This window comes from Dryobates pubescens, chromosome 28 (assembly GCF_014839835.1).
Source record: "Dryobates pubescens isolate bDryPub1 chromosome 28, bDryPub1.pri, whole genome shotgun sequence".
NCBI lineage: Eukaryota > Metazoa > Chordata > Aves > Piciformes > Picidae > Dryobates > Dryobates pubescens.
The window spans coordinates 714,053-729,499 of record NC_071639.1 but is presented as its reverse complement, the minus strand read 5'-3'; the positions used below and the strand labels follow the sequence as shown (position 1 = coordinate 729,499).

At 48.8% G+C, this 15,447-nt stretch overlaps 2 protein-coding genes across 2 annotated transcripts; one reads left to right on the top strand and one right to left on the bottom strand.

Moving 5' to 3' along the window:
• Window positions 1–262: 262 nt before the first annotated feature.
• Window positions 263–1,205, bottom strand: LOC128898628 (olfactory receptor 14A16-like). The gene has a single exon (XM_054174109.1). The coding sequence runs from the start codon at window positions 1,178–1,180 to the stop codon at window positions 263–265; it is 918 nt and encodes a 305-aa protein (XP_054030084.1). The 5' UTR covers window positions 1,181–1,205.
• Window positions 1,206–3,181: 1,976 nt separating this feature from the next.
• Window positions 3,182–14,013, top strand: LOC128898629 (olfactory receptor 14A16-like). Its single transcript, XM_054174110.1, has 2 exons — window positions 3,182–3,193; window positions 13,096–14,013. Exon 2 carries the CDS (start codon window positions 13,096–13,098, stop codon window positions 14,011–14,013), a length of 918 nt encoding a protein of 305 aa, XP_054030085.1. The 5' UTR covers window positions 3,182–3,193.
• The last annotated feature ends 1,434 nt before the right edge of the window (window positions 14,014–15,447 follow it).

Sequence of the window (15,447 nt, the reverse complement as noted above, 5' to 3'; positions counted from 1 at the left end):
CAGAGAAACAAGTCCCTGCAGGGTCCTGTCTTGTGTTGAACACACAGGGAGCACAGCTTCTCATGTTTGCACACTCTGGGTCACACCAAATAGGACAACACTGAGCCAGAAATAGTCTGAAGAAAGACATTTGTGTGGGAACCACATTCTCACAAGGGTAACACCACCAGCAGCAGTCAGAATTCGAGCAGCCAGGCTGGGCCTGCACTGAGTGACATCAGAACTGCTCTGCAGGAGAAGAAAAAGTTTATTGCTTCAGACACTATCCAGTGATCAGCTTGCTCAGAGCAGCCTTGAGCTCCTGGTTCCTCAGGCTGTAGATGAAAGGGTTCACTGCTGGAGGCACCACTGAGTACAGAACTGCCACCACAAGATCCAGGGGTGGGGAGGAGATGGAAGAGGGCTTCAAATAGGCAAAGAAGGAAGTGCTGAGAAACAGGGAGACCACAGCCAGGTGAGGCAGGCACGTGGCAAAGGCTTTGTGGCGTCCCTGCTGAGAGGGGATCCTCAGCACTGCCCTGAAGATCTGCACATAGGACACCACCATGAACACAAAACAGACAAAGACTAAACAGACACTGAGCACAAGAAGCCACGCTTCCCTGAGGTAGGATGTGGAGCAGGAGAGCTTGAGGATCTGGGGGATTTCACAGAAGAACTGGTCCAGAGCATTGCCCTGGCAGAAGGGCAGGGAAAATGTATTGGCTGTGTGCAGCAGAGCATTGAGAGCCCCAGAGGCCCAGGCAGCTGCTGCCAGGTGGACACAAACTCTGCTGCCCAGGAAGGTCTCATAGTGCAGGGGTCTGCAGATGGCAACGTAGCGATCGTAGGACATGATTGTGAGCAGGGCACACTCTGCTCCAAGGAAGAAGACAAACAGAAAGACCTGAGCAGCACATCCTGCATAGGAGATGTCCCTCATGTCCCAGAGCGCATTAGCCATGGATGTGGGGACAGTGGTGGAGATGGCACCCAGGTCTAGGAGGGCGAGGTTCATGAGGAAGAAGTACATGGGGGTGTGGAGGTGGTGGTCCCAGGCTATGGTGGTGATGATGAGGCCGTTGCCCAACAGGGCAGCCAGGTAGATGGCCAGGAAGAGCCAGAAGTGCAGGAGCTGCAGCTGCCTTGTGCCTGTGAATGGCAGGAGGAGGAAGTGGGTGATGGAGCTGCTGTTGGACATTGTCTGTCTCTGGCCATGGAAACCTGTCCAAGGAGGAAAAGGCAGTGACAAGTTTGGGCACACTTCTCTCAGGCTCATTGTAACTTCCCTCCCTGAGCTGCATGAGGACTGGATCAGCTCAGTCCCATCACTACCAACCCATGGCAGAGTTCATCACAACTTCAAATACAGCAGGGACACAGAATTGCCAGGAAGGTTCCTCTGGTGTCAGAACAGAAAGTGACCAACAGCCCAATCCCAGAGAACAAGAGTCCCATGGAGAGGTGGAGAAAGAGGGACCAGGCCTGTAGTGCTATAGAGACAATGATGGGAAGAGAGAAAGACAGAGGGGATAGGGGTGAAGCCTTCTCCTTACCCAGCTCTGCTCACTGCTGCTCACATGATGAAACTGGAGGGCTTTGGTCATCCTTCTGTGTGCTCACTCCAGGAGCCTTCAGCTGAAGGTCAGCTGCTGAGATGGAGATGCCTCCAGGAGCTACAGTGATTTCTCCTCCAGTGAGCTCTCAGTCACACTTCCAGTCCTGGCCACCTTGAGGCTCTCTTTACCTTCCTCATCTCCTTGACATCCTCTGGCAGTGCCCTCAGCCCTGCTGTGCTGTGCAGAGGAGCTGCTCTGGGACACACCTCCATCAGGCCAAGGAGCCTGGCCCAGCTCAGCAGCAGAAGACCAGCCCAGGGCATTTAAAGGAGCCCTCTGGTGGCTTTGCTGCCATGTCCATGAACCTCAGAGACTGAGAAGTTGAAGAAGCCTCTCTAGAAGTCAAAGTCAGATTCAAACTCTGAAGTTTCTTGTAGTATTAATGGGTCCCAGTGAAGCATACTGGGAAAATGTCTCCAGGGTCTGGTTAGAGCAGAAGGAGACAGAAGATGCAAGGGAAGCATCACTGGAGGCACTGAAGAATCTCCAGGGTCTGGTGAGAGCAGAGAACTGAGGCAGTGCTGACAGGTCAGGACAAGCAGCTAAAGGTGGCTCTGCTGCTGAGTAAATCTGGAGGGGTTTCATTGATCCAAAGGGCCAAGTCCAGACCCCCAGCCCCTGGCAAGGCAGATCCTGTCCCTCACCTGTGGCTCTGGGCTCTGCTGGGAGTAGTGGGAAGTGAGGGTGAGCAGTGAGCAGTGTGGGAAATTCTAGGACACTTTTGGCCTCCAGAAGAAGAATAAAGGTTGGAACTAACTCCAGAGCCTCCAAAGAAGTTTCTCCTGGCAGCATTTCTCCATCAGCCACATTTGTACTGAGCAGATGGCTGCAGAGTGTGGTACTCCTGATCAGACCTGGTCAGGTTTTGCTGTGGTTTGCTTGCAAAGAGACAACTCCTGCTGAAAAGTAATGAAATGTACCCTGTGAAATCACTTTCATCAGATGCTTTGTGCAGTAAAAACCTCTCCAATTAGCTGCAGAAACCTTGGCAAGAGTTAGAGGATAAGTTGTGGCTTGGCAGTATTTAATGATCCCCATGGAGTATTTGGGGCTGAGTCCATGATCCTCAGGTACTGCCAGGAGACTGAAGAAGCCTCTCAAGAAGGCCAAGTCAGAAGAAAAACCCAAAGTACCTTGAAGCACTGATTGGCCTCACTGGGGGTAGTTACTGTTAAAACCTTCCCAGGGACTCGTTAGAGCAGCTCATTGGAGGCCATGATTGCAGGGAGACAAAGGCAAAGTACAGGGGAGAAAAACTTGGGTTTGGTTTAGGAAGCAGAAAGGCCAAGCCCCGACCACAGCCCTTGGATTAGTAGAGCCTGAAAGCCTCAAAGCAAAGTTTCTCCTCACAGGCCTTGGTGGCAGAGGCAACTGCAAGAGCCAAGGGGACAAAGACCTTGGTCCTGTTGGACCTCTCAGCCTTGCCAGAGCCCTTGGTCATCCCTATTGCAGCCTGTCCTACTCTGTCCCATGCCTGCTCCTCTTTCCCTTCAGTCTGTTGACACCAATCTTGCTTCCCCACCCAGCTCTCCCCCTGCCATATCCATCCCTTCCCTGAGCTGTCTCAGCTCTCACTGCCGTTTCCTGACACCTCTGTATGGCCTCATGCATTGCAGCTTGGCCCATTTCTTTGGCCTCATCTCCACTCTGAACCTTCCAAGCTACACTTTGTTGAGGTTTTGGTTTCTCCCCACTTCCCAGAAGAGCTCCATCCTCTCTGAAACCACCCTTCAGCCATCTGCACACTGCTATGGCAGTGCCCTGAGCCTCCACTCACCAGGCTGAAGCAGCCCAGGTCCCTCAGCCTCTCCGCAGAGATGTCAACCCCCATCCTGGCAGATCTCCTCTGAAGTCTTCCCAGTTCCTCCCTGCTCTTCTAGACTGCAGAACCCCACACCTAGACACCAAGAATCCAGATGTGGCCCCAGCAGTGCTGAGTCTGGGGGAGGACAAGTCCTGTGTCTGGGTCACCACATCCTCCTGCCACAGCCCTGCGGCACTTGGCCTTCTTCATGTGCAGGGTTTGTTCCATCCCAGAGCATTTGGAATGGCTCCTGCCAGAGGCTGTGGTGCCTTTCTGACTGAGGATGTGACACACCAGAACTTCCAGCTCCAAACCAACAGGGAACCAGTTTGCACTAGGATGGGGCCCAGTCTGCCTGGGAGTGGGTAAGGGGATACAGGTTGTATTGGGAGAATTCCCAGATGAGTGGTTGGAGGGCTTCAGGTGGTGTAGCCTTTACTAGGAGTGGACACAATCTGTACTGGGAAGGAGTCCTGTTCTGTGGTTTGCACTGGGAGGGCTGTATTTGGAACTGGGAGGGGCCTAAGGCTTTGGCTTTGCTCTAGGACAAAGCCATGTCTGTACTGGGAGGAGATCAGGGGATGCAGCTTGCACTGGGATAATCCCTTGTCTGTACTTGGTGATGCCATTGGATCCAGTTTGTTCTGGGACAGGTCTCAAACCATTTTTTCATCACCCAGAAACTAGTGAAAAAGGAACTTTGGAGATGAAAGCAGTGTCCATGCAGTGGGAACGTTAGTTCTAAAGCTTGAAAATCTGCACCTTTCTGAAGAAAACAGCTTGTAAACAATGGAAGAAGAGTGTTTTTTCTACTGCTGTCTGTTTGCAGTTCCTCTCCTCCAACCCCCTCCTTCTGTCTCTCTTATCTCTCTCCCTTGCTTGCAGTCTTTTTCAGCTCTGCAGAAGCTGTGCAAGATTTTGTGGCAGTTCAGGCTGGGTGCCTCCTGTTACTGCCACAGAAGTTACACCTCCAGTGTCCAGAGGGTCCAACACAGTAGGTGGACACAGGATATAGTTTATTTCATACCCCTAATATCCTGTACCCTATAAATCCATCTGCAAAGTCCTTCTCTTCCTCTTCCCTCTCTGCTCTCATGGGAGATGCTCTTTACCAGAAAAGGGTGGGGAGTATCTCAAGGCCTCTTAGGCTTGGCTAGACCTAATGCCAAGAGGAAAAGGGAGGGGATCAGTCTCAGATCTGGCCAGCCTGAGACTAGCCTAGCAGTGGGGGGGGCAGGTGGGAAGAAAGAGCCCTGGGAGTTTGGGGTATACCCTCAGGTGGGGAGAAGGGAAGTGTTGGGAGGCTTTTGGGTGTGCTGTAGGGGACTCTGTATGATTTGGGATACTTTTGTTACTATGTTGAAGCATGTTTTGTATGTATCTTGCAATAGAAGGCAATATCAAAAGCAATAGCAACAAAAAATCCAACTAACATCAGCATCAGTCGAATCCAGCCAATAAGCCAAGACCTAACACCCCATGATTGCAACCATCTTAAAAAGGGATTGTCATTCTTTTGAATATGTTTCATGTTCTCTCGAAGTTGCTGAGGAATACTTCCAGAACAATCAGAGAGATTAAAACAACACATGCCCTCAAAATCTTGGCACCCATGACCATGTGCTAGCAATAAAAAAATCAATAGCTGATCTATTTTGCAAAGAAGCATGCCTTACACTATCCATATCTGTTAGCATACTAGACAAAATTTGAGAAGTCAAATTAGACTGCTTTTCACCCCAACATGCAAGTTTTTCTATACTCCTAGCATTGGCAGCAATATAGCAAAAAAAAATCCATAAAATCAACAATCCAGTATTGATAAGAGATTGCACCCATCAATAAAATCAACAATCCAATATTGCTAAGAGATTGCATCCACCCTGGTAACAACACATCCCATCAAAGTCTTTATATCCTCCATAAATTTTGTTAAACCACACTTATGACCACATATAACTTGAAAATTTGAGAGCATAACATGCTTTAACTATTCTTTCTTATAACATAATTCCTGAACTCCCCCTTTTTTGTTTCTTGTAACCTAAATGAAAATGTCTTTTGTACTGTAATTCACTTTGACCTTCCCTTTAACTATTTGACATTATTACATGACTATGACAGACTGCTGAGTTAACATATAAATCCATGTGAACATATTCTCTAATCACACAACAATTAAGCAATTATGATATTCAGTCCTGTTGCAGTTTGAACTGGGTGCCCCCTGCTGTGTTTACTTCCTGTGTCCAGAAGTCCATCCCGGAGGGGTGGACACAGGAAATTAGGTATTTCTCACCATAATTCTTTGCACCACTATAAGATCCAGTGCGGGGTCTAGCACTTCCTCTTTCTTCCTCCTCCGTCAGCCGATAACTGGGGGAGATGTCTCCTGGCTTTGGGCCTGGCTAGGCCCAAGGCCACAGGGGATGGGCAGTCTCAGACCTGGCCAGCTGAGACTAGCCTAGCAGTGCGGGGGGAAGAAGGAGCCCTGGGGGTCTTGGGTGTACCCTCAGGTGGGGATGGGATGTTCCTGGGTTTCCTTTGGGGTTTCTCTTTGTCACTGTGCTTCTGGTTTTCTGTAGACACTCACTGCTTTCTATTTAAACTTTCCATCACTTTTGCAATCTGTTTGAGTTGTTATTTCTGCCCGTGGTGGGGAGTGGGTCTGCCTCAACCCATCACAAGTCCTAAGGTAGATGTTTTCTGTTGACATCTCAGATTATCATGCCAGTTGTTGAGGTTGATGTTAGGTAGATCTGTTGATTTTCATCTTCATGATATTTGTGCTGTCTTGTGCTGAGATGATTGCATCACTGAGTTGCAAAATTGATGTTTCCAGGTAGGGATGGCAAAAATCCCTAGAAATCTTTAAAAACTATGTTAAAATCCAACTATCAAATTAATGCCTAAATAAGAAACTAAAAAGAGATGCCATGGCACACAGAAAAAGAAAACAAAGGAAAGAGGAAGGTATAAACCAAAAGAAAAATTTAAAATCTGAACTTGTAGAATAACTTCTACTTAAACTAACCCAGCAGCACTAAGAGATTGTTATTGTTATCATCTCTATTATAATCAAATACTAATCATAATAGTAAATTATAATTAAGGTATGCTTATTGCATTTATTATTATTACATATTGCTTGATATACCTTATTATAATTCCTAAATAGTTGTCATGAGTACTCACTATTCATTATGAGCACTGTTAAAACACAGCTACCAAAACCATCAGAATAACAAATCTCCAAGGGGAAAAAAAAAAGAGCACTGTGACTTTAAATCTTATATACAGATTCTGCAAAGCTACCAAAAACTGCAAGCAAGGGATAGCCACAAGGCGGGACGGGGGGAAAGCTGCTTTCTGCTCCAAAGGTACTTTCTCACTAGTTTATTGGCAATGAAAGTTACAGGAACCGTCGCTCGCTGCTGCTTGAACTATGGGGGGAGGGCCACCGGGCTGGACCATCGCGGTTTGAAACACCAAAGGCTGAGAGAGAAGCTGCAAAAGCTTCCTCTGCTGATCCAAATTCTCTGTCACCACAGATAGTTCGTTCTGTTTTGGAAACACAGCTCACAAAAGGTAGAAGTTGAGCAATTTGAGTCTCTTTAGCAATTGTTACAGGTGGTGTAACAGTGGATTTTGCCCGGCCTTCCAGGCAACTGCAAACACAGTCATCTTAAAATCAGTGCTACTGACCCTGGAACAGGCTGCTACCATATCAGCTACAGATGGTTCAGCTGGCACTGCTTCAATAGGCTCTTGTTTAATAACTGTATATTGAGGACATGGAGATGCAAGCACCACCATCTTTCGAATTGCAGACATGCCAATTTTTTGACTCTGTTCCAGTACACAAGGATGCCAGTGAGCTGGTGTGTTAGGATAAGAAAACACAGGTCCTGCGCCCATGAGAGCATCTGCCCCCACACTTCGCAGAGAATCATTTTGATCCTTTTGCATGTTTTGTATTGCAGCCTTTTCAGCTTTTTTTTCCCAGTTAGTTTTAAATACTGAAAACTGAACAGGCTGAAAAATGATCTGTGCAAGGTGATGAATATCAAATGGACACAGCAAATCAGTGTCTACAACATGCAAAAGCTGCATAGTTTCATTTGAATTCACACCATACTTTGCTACTGTGGCTTGCAAATCCTTTCCAGCCTAAAACCTGATGATTATCTTGCTGCCCCGATCCTGGAGCTGCTTTTTCCACAGGGAAAGCCATAGGATCAGCTGAAACACCCATATGTGGTGAAGGCACATTACCCAGATAGTGAATCTTGCCCCAGCATGTAGGCGAGCTCCCCCTCCTTCAGGAGGAGGAGAAAAGCCAAGACAAAAGCCAGGCTAGCACACATCTAGTGCATGCTGTGCTTGTGCATTCGCCAAATATGGAAGAATTCTAGCTTCATGCTTTCCCATAGGCTGAAGCCAGTTGTTTATGAGAATGCCCACTGGTCAAACTCAGCCTCGAGGGATTCTGTAAGTATTACCCCAGTTAGTGAACAAGTCCCTCCTCCTTCATTCTGTCTCTGTGCTCCCTCGAGAGTGTTAAGTCCGAGCCGCAGCCTCTGCAATTGAGTTTATTGTTGCTTAGCTTCTGTTACATACATGCACGCATATCAAAGCATCTGCATGTGAGAAGCGATTGGAAGAATTATTTCCATAGAGGAAGGACACCGCGCTGAGCTAAGGAGCCAGCGTCGCCATAGCCAGTCACACCGACCGGGAGAGAGACCCCCATCGCCACCGTATGGACTGGACCAATCCCCGAGGGTAAGATCTGCCCAGTTGCTGGGGAGAAAGGACTTGACCTGAGCCTGGTCGTCCACCCAATTGCTTAACCCCACCGAAGTGGGAGGGAAGAGCGCTATGTGCCGCTCTGAGCCCTGTTAACTCCAGGGGCTACTTAAACAGCGTTCGTGCTTACATTGCACTGAACCCCCGGGATCGCCCGAGTGCTCTGCTGTTGCTTTAAGCCCAGTGAACGAGGAGCCACCGCTTGCCGCAGCTGCATTCCTGTCTCCGAGACTGTATCACTCGGTCCCCGGAACCTGCCAAGCCGGGCTGACCCCAAGTTGGGCCTGCCCCTTTCGTGCGAGCTGACTCCCAGGGCCTCCTCTGCAGATTTGCGTGCCGCTGCGTCCCCCGGGCATGCCTGCTGGCGGCCGTCGTCCCACCCTGTGGTACGGGTCGACTCTGAGGGCCAGCCTGTCTTGCGACCAGCCCTGCCAGCCCGCCCCTTCGTGCGAGCCAACTCTGCAAGGGCCGAGCCTTGAACCGGCCCCGAACAGAACTGAGCTTCGCCCTCAACTCGACCAGAAGCCGTCACGTCCCGTCGAGTGGCCATCTAGTGGCCAAGTGGCGGAACTGCACCCTTCTTGTAGATAAATACAGAAATAAGCTGTAATTAGTTCAAATAAGTTCTAATCATAAGACTAAGCCATTTATGGGATCTATTTCACGAACGTGCACTAGAACATGTATATAAGTTGGTGATTCGTTGGTTATTAACAATTTTATATGTTGACTTGCTGGAACGAGTCCAGAGAAGAGCAACAAAGTTGGTGAGGGGTTTGGAACACAGCCCTGTGAGGAGAGGCTGAGGGAGCTGGGGTTGCTTAGCCTGGAGAAGAGGAGACTCAGGGGTGACCTTATTACTCTCTACAACTACCTGAAGGCAGGTTGTAGGCAGACAGATGTTGGTCTCTTCTCCCAGGTGGCCAGTACCAGAACAAGAGGACACAGTCTCAGGCTGCGCCAGGGGAGGTTCAGGCTAGATGTTAGGAAAAAGTTCTATACAGAAAGAGTGATTGCACATTGGAATGGGCTGCCTGGGGAGGTGGTGGAGCCGCCATCACTGGAGGTTTTCAGGAGAAGACTTGATGGGGTGCTTGGTGCCGTGGGTTAGTTGTTTGGGTGGTGTTGGATTGGTTGATGGGTTGGACACGATGATCTTGAAGGTCTCTTGCAACCTGGTTTATTCTATGTATTCTATGTATAATTCATTAATTAATAACCTCTTCACCACACCGTAGGAGAAGACTTCTCCTCTGTTTTAACAGACATATGTGGCGCATCCAAGATTTCCGCTAAACCCCGGTCACCCACATCAGCAGCTTTCTGGTGAACTTGCTGCCAAAATCTCACTGCCGAGCATGGAGTAACAGTCACACTACAGGGAGGCAAAGTCCAAGATACAGACTGATGCTCATCTCCCTCTTGGTTTTCAACAGTCTTTTGCATGGCCACAGTCACACTATGATTTACAGTTTCCCCCTCACTTCTGTCCTCGCTATCAGATGGCAGAGAATGTAATTGCGGTTGTGGGTAAACAGGATTATCTGACCCTTCATCCACATCCATCTGCAGAGGCACAGAGGCAGGGTCAGGAGGGTCAGACTGGTTTTGTGGATTATTATAGGGAGGTGGTGGCATGCTAGGCACCACTCCAGCCAAGCTAGGAAGCACTGAACCCACTCCACCAACGCCACTGGGCCCGCGCCAGGAGCCGGACCCGCCCCATCAACAACTGCTGGACCTGCTCCAGGGGCCGGAGGAACCCAGTCTTCTATTTCCAATCTATCTCCTCCCCAAAAATCTTTCCCTGATTTTGATATAGAATATGCAGCTTTTGGCAGTGAAAGAGTTTCTGCCCCTGGTCATTGTGAAGGTTGTTGCGATAAATCCTCCTTCAAAGATTGAAGCTTATCATCGTTTTCTGCTGCCATGACTGCTCGCGCTGCAGCCGCATTCACTGAAGCCATTCCCCTCATTTCTTCCAACATGAGCTTTACTGTACGCCAAGTTAATGCAAGTTTTATTGCTTCTTTATTACCAGTTGTTATTGATTCCCAAAGTTCCTCCCCTACTTTCTTCCAAACTGCTTCATCAAAAAGCTCATCAGTACTAATTATGTGCCCATGTCTCTGGCACCAGAGGAGTGACTTTGATAACTCCCCTTTTTTTACTTTAACATCAAACTGTTCTGCAAGCTGCAACAAACTTTTCACCGCAGCCTTTTCTACTGCAGAGGCAGCGACTTCCATACTGCCGATAAGACTCCTACTTTGAGTCTACTCGTGGATCCACTTTCGCCTCTCTCGGATGACCCGGCTTACCTTGTTGCTGGCCGGCAGTATCCCCCACCTTCTCCCAGCTTCTGCTAAGTCACCTAATGATCACATCGCCTGATCACATACGAGGTCACCAAAAATGCCAGAGCCTTGTAAGTCCATGTGGGAACAGGAACGACATGACACCAATATGACGCATAAATCATTCCACTTTATTAACTATCAGCTCTACTTTTCCATTGTATACTCGCACTATTCTGCAATATGATTGGCTGTTCTGCATCCTCGCCAGCTGTCCACGCGCCCTGCTGACCAGTCTGGTTGGTTGTTGACATTTGCGCAAGTTGAATCGCAATCCCAGATTCACCTCCCTTGTCGTGTTACAATGTCTTCTTATTGCTAGCTTTCCCAATGGTTGTGTATCAGGACATGTTCATGTTCTTTTACAAGGCTATCACAATACATATTCTGAACAAAGCTGTCATAGAGCATGTGGTGGTTTAGGCTGGGTGCTGGCCCATTTGCCACTGCACAGACCACACCTGGGATGTCCCAAGGGGTGGGCCCAGCCCAGGGGGGTGGGCACAGGAAACCAGGTATTCCATTCCCATAATGCCCTGCTCCCCTATAATACATCAGCATGGGGTCTTTACTTCCTCTTTTGTCCCCTGCTGCTGCCTAGGTAAAATGGTGTGAGTTGCCTCCCTTGGGCCTGGCCAGGCCCAAGGCTGGGTTGGGGGGGGGAGAGGGGGAAGAAAGAGCCCTGGTGGGGGGTTTGGGTGTACCCCCAGGTAGGGATGGGATGTTCTTGGGTATGTTCTGTGATCTCTCTCTTTTGTCACGGCACTTGTGGTTCTCTGTAAAACTTTCATTGTTGTTGTTGTTTTTGTTTGCCCATTTAAACTTTCCACCATTCTTTTGCAATCCGTTTGTCTGAGTCATTATTTCTGCCCGTGGTGGGAGAATTTGGTCTCCCAAACCACAACAGAGCACATTTTAAGTTAGCTGCTTATGTCATTCTAAATGAATAGAATAGAATAGAATAGAATTAACCAGGTTGGAAGAGACCTTCGAGATCATCGTGTCCAACCTATCATCCGACACCACCCAATCAACTAAACCATACAACCAAGCATCCTGTCAAATGAGTTGCTTATGCTAATGCTTCAAGACAGACCAGGCCCCGACAATCGCTCTGAGGCTGATTGCATGTGGATGACACTGGAAGACCTCTGAATTAGGACTGAATACCATAATTGTTTAATTGCTGTGTGATTGGGGCACATGTTCACATGGGGTTGTGTGTTAGCTCACCAGGATGTCATAGTTAAATACTAATTACAAATGGTTAAAGGGATGGTTACAATGGATTCTAGCACAAAAGACATTTTCATTTTCTGTGTTATAAAAACAAAAAGGAGGAGTGCAGGTGTGTCACAGAATTGCTAAAGCATGTCATGTGTTGAATTTTTTCATTTTAGATGTGTTTTTTAACAACATTTATGGAGGATTTAAAATTTTTTGGTGGCTTTAGTTGGGAGGGATTTGATAAAACAAACTTAACATGAGAATATGTGGCCAAGGGTTGGAACAATTGGACTCAGCACCTTCCCTTAGCTGAAACAGAGTCTCCAGAGATTACTCTGTTAGGATCAGTAAAAATGGATTATTGTGCTGTGGTTAATTTTCCATGGGGCATAGCTCTCTATATTCAGAATGTCACTCTGGCAGGGAAGGAATATAAACACTAGAGTCACAGCAGTAAAGGGCTTCACTCACTCTCACCGTCTGCTTGCAGGGCTTTCCCTTATCTGTGGGGATAGAGCCTGGCCAGCCCTGCCCTCACGGATCAAGGAAGGACCCTGCAGCCTCGGTCGTTTGACCATGCTGACACCAAACACGCCTATGATTTTTAACCCACATGGGAAAAGGCAGAGGTGCAACATTCATGCCTTTGAAGCAGGTTGTGAAGACAATGCTGAAGGTTGTTTCAATGTGTTTGCAGCTCTTTGTATCTGACTGTGTGCTCCCTGTATGCTACAAGTGCACAGAGCAGTGAACTTATATGATTAACCAGGCCTTCTTTGGGAATAAAAAAGGGGAAATATGGGGATTAGAGATGGCGGTTTCTAACTCCCTTTGAGAGATGAGACAAAGCAAAGCAGAGTTGTATTTCTGAGTCCTGAAGTGTGGGATGAGGATTTCTGGTACCTGTCTAAGAACTAACTATCCAAGACAGAGCTTGCAGATAAGGTAGAAGAAACAGTTTATAGTAGCAACAGGGATGTGTGCATGTTTATTTTATTGTGGCTGCAAGACTTGGTATCTTTACACATAGATTATGCCAATTGTGTTTGAAGGAGCTAATTGCTACAGCTTTGGGCTTTGCATCTTTTATGGGTTACGTCAGATATTTTGGGCATGTATAAAAGCTCTCAGGTGCTTCATAAACTTGTCTTCAATATCTTCAGTCACCACATTGGACACTGTGCCAAATCCTCTGGTATCCATCTCGGCTGCTGACGCTCAGCTGAAGGCTCCTAAAGTGTGCACACAGAAGGATGACCAAAGCCCTTCAGTTCCATCCTGTGGGCACAAGTGAGCGGAGATGTCCAACAGCAGCTCCATCACCCACTTCCTCCTCCTGCCATTCACAGGCACAAGGCAGCTGCAGCTCCTGCACTTCTGGCTCTTCCTGGCCATCTACCTGGCTGCCCTGTTGGGCAATGGCCTCATCATCACCACCATAGCCTGGGAACACCACCTCCACACCCCCATGTACTTCTTCCTCATGAACCTCGCCCTCCTAGACCTGGGTGCCATCTCCACCACTGTCCCCACATCCATGGCTAATGCGCTCTGGGACATGAGGGACATGTCCTATGCAGGATGTGCTGCTCAGGTCTTTCTGTTTGTCTTCTTCCTTGGAGCAGAGTGTGCCCTGCTCACAATCATGTCCTACAATCGCTACGTTGCCATCTGCAGACCCCTGCACTATGAGACCTTCCTGGGCAGCAGAGTTTGTGTCCACCTGGCAGCAGCTGCCTGGGCCTCTGGGGCTCTCAATGCTCTGCTGCACACAGCCAATACATTTTCCCTGCCCTTCTGCCAGGGCAATGCTCTGGACCAGTTCTTCTGTGAAATCCCCCAGATCCTCAAGCTCTCCTGCTCCACATCCTACCTCAGGGAAGCGTGGCTTCTTGTGCTCAGTGTCTGTTTAGTCTTTGTCTGTTTTGTGTTCATGGTGGTGTCCTATGTGCAGATCTTCAGGGCAGTGCTGAGGATCCCCTCTCAGCAGGGACGCCACAAAGCCTTTGCCACGTGCCTGCCTCACCTGGCTGTGGTCTCCCTGTTTCTCAGCACTTCCTTCTTTGCCTATTTGAAGCCCTCTTCCATCTCCTCCCCACCCCTGGATCTTGTGGTGGCAGTTCTGTACTCAGTGGTGCCTCCAGCAGTGAACCCTTTCATCTACAGCCTGAGGAACCAGGAGCTCAAGGCTGCTCTGAGCAAGCTGATCACTGGATAGTGTCTGAAGCAATAAACTTTTTCTTCTCCTGCAGAGCAGTTCTGATGTCACTCAGTGCAGGCCCAGCCTGGCTGCTCGAATTCTGACTGCTGCTGGTGGTGTTACCCTTGTGAGAATGTGGTTCCCACACAAATGTCTTTCTTCAGACTATTTCTGGCTCAGTGTTGTCCTATTTGGTGTGACCCAGAGTGTGCAAACATGAGAAGCTGTGCTCCCTGTGTGTTCAACACAAGACAGGACCCTGCAGGGACTTGTTTCTCTGAGCTCCTTCCTCTAAGGCTTCTCTGGAGCTGCGGGGCAGTGCCTTTGTGTAGAGGTGGAGGGGCAGAGTCCCAGCACAGCAGCAGTGCGAGGGAGCCCCAGAGCTTGGGCTGTCCTGAGCTGCTATTTCTTCCCTTCCACACTCTTCTGCTGAGCCTCTGTGATGGGGCAAGGCCTGAGTGCTCTGGCAGCTTGGGCACTGTGCTGCTTTGAGTAAGTGTTGTGACTGCAGGCAGGGACATGCCAGGGTCACTGCTGTGATAGAGCCGGTCTGCAGAACAGCATGGTCATCAGACCAGGGGAACTCTTTATGTGACAAAAGAATCCCAAAGCATACAGAGTCCCCTACAGCACACCCAAAAGCCTCCCAACACTTCCCTTCTCCCCACCTGAGGATACACCCAAAACCCCCAGGGCTCTTTCTTCCCCCCTGCCCCCCACTGCTAGGCTAGTCTCAGGCTGGCCAGGTCTGAGACTGCCCCTGCCCCTTCTCCTCCTGGCATTAGGCCTAGCCAGGCCTAAGAGGCCTTGAGATACTCCCTACCATTACCCCATGGGGAGCATCTCTCATGGGAGCAGAGAGGGAAGAATGAGGAAGAGAATGACTTGGCTGTGTCCACCTTACTGGGTTGGACACTTGGTATACTGGAGATGTCACTTATGTGGCAGTAACAGGAGGCTCTGAGCCTAAACTGCCACAGGCCACCCCTTATTTGATACCATAATTCCTGCACCCAAACCATATCATCAAATTAGAAACAATCTTTAGATGATATGTATAGAAAAGTCCAAGACTTCATCTGGGCATCCTTCCAAACAGTCTCTCATTTAGGCTCAGGTAATAGTTCCTTCCAGTTCTTTTCCCTCATCTCATGGAACCTCTTCAGCAACATTCTTCTGCAGAGTGAGCTCTTCATGGATTCAATGGACATCCTGGTCATCTGGAAAAACACTCATAACTTCTCAACAGAACCTCTATCTCCACCCACATCTGCTCAAGCAGCATGTTTCCACCCCCTGAGGCAACCGAGCCAGAACAATCAGGTTCATCGACTCCTTCCTCCCCTCCAGGAAACAGCATGCTGAGGCGTCCAAAAAACTGCACAGACCTTTCCCCAGCCCAGTGCTGACTGCTTCCAACCACGGCCCCAAGCTACACGCATGCGCACCACG

Bases quoted from the DNA above. Each gene is read 5' to 3' on its own strand.
- LOC128898628 (XM_054174109.1), bottom strand. From the start codon at position 1,180: ATGTCCAACAGCAGCTCCATCACCCACTTCCTCCTCCTGCCATTCACA.
- LOC128898629 (XM_054174110.1), top strand. From the start codon at position 13,096: ATGTCCAACAGCAGCTCCATCACCCACTTCCTCCTCCTGCCATTCACA.